The sequence below is a fragment of the Aedes albopictus genome, unplaced genomic scaffold (assembly GCF_035046485.1).
Source record: "Aedes albopictus strain Foshan unplaced genomic scaffold, AalbF5 HiC_scaffold_287, whole genome shotgun sequence".
NCBI lineage: Eukaryota > Metazoa > Arthropoda > Insecta > Diptera > Culicidae > Aedes > Aedes albopictus.
In genome coordinates, this window is record NW_026917076.1 from 1 (window position 1) to 1,192 (window position 1,192).

General features: G+C 50.1%; 1 protein-coding gene across 1 annotated transcript; it reads right to left on the reverse strand.

Moving 5' to 3' along the window:
• Nucleotides 1-346: 346 nt before the first annotated feature.
• Nucleotides 347-858, reverse strand: LOC134284540 (uncharacterized; the record flags this gene model as incomplete). Its single annotated transcript, XM_062843518.1, has 1 exon — nucleotides 347-858. A coding segment is annotated over exon 1 (463 nt), but the record flags the coding sequence as incomplete, so codon positions are not given.
• Nucleotides 859-1,192: the final 334 nt, after the last annotated feature.

Here is a 1,192-nt window from a genome sequence, read left to right on the forward strand (position 1 = left end):
GGACGAGTTCCGGTCCGGTCTTTGTGGGGATGAGCTAGCACAGCACGTACCTACCTATGATGACGGTAGCGTTGGAGGAATGGGGAATCGGAAATCGTATCGTATCGGAACCGTAAATATAGCATTTGTTGCTGCGATAGAGAGAACACGGCGACAATGGAACAAAATCCGTTTGCTGCCATCATTTTTTTTTTGTGGACTTGGTTCCTTGCTTGAAGTGCATGATTTTGTAATTAATGGTTGTTTTTTTTTCTAATGTTGTTTAAAAAATAAAGCTTTTTTAACATTTTTTTTAGTTGTAAACACCAAAATTTGAAAAATTATCCTATACAAATATTTCACTTACCAATCTCACTTTTAATTCCACTGAGCGTCAAGCTGCTACCGCCGCCAACATTGTTACTACTTCCTCCTCCGCCACTACTACTACTGCTACTACTTCCGGTGGGTGATGCCGATGCGGCCGCGGATGCCTTCGCCAGCAAAGCACTGGCCAGACAGTGCTGCTGCTGCTGCTGTTGTTGCTGATCGACTGCCGGGTCCAGCCCGGACTGGCGGCTGTTGCTACAGTTGCTACTGCTGCTGTCCTGGATGAGATCAAATGCCGACGATGGTTCCGAGCCGCCCAGCCCGGCCGCACCCGCCGAGGCACTCTGAAACGACCCGAGCATATCGGCCAGCATCTCCGGGTCCGGGTAGCCGATGGTGAGGCCACCATGCTCGAGGGATGTGCCGGCGTCCGGCGCCTGGACGGCCTCGCGCAGTTGCAGTGTGACGGAACCCTCGGCGCCCATCGAGGCGCTACACATGAGGACCCGGGGCGGCGCTAGCCCAGCCAGGGGCAGCCGGAGCCCGTTCTGTACCTGGGGAAGAATGCGGAAAAGAAGATGGTAAGAAGGATGATTGTTGGAGGGACGAGAATAAAAGAGATATATTTATGAATCTGTGGAACGTTAACGTTGTTTCCGGCTGAAAGGGTGCCACGAAGAATTGGGTAATGCTAACGATGAAACCGTAAAATTTTCGCCGAAAAGCCAGACGGATGGAATCAATAAAATAAATCATAATCGCATAACACAGGGTGTCGTCCCGAGTAAAAAAACGTTTCGGTAAAACTGAGCTTGGCTTAGCTAAACTGGCTGTACAATGTCACAATGCTCTGAACTTCCATGGAACACCCCTGCAACTTTCT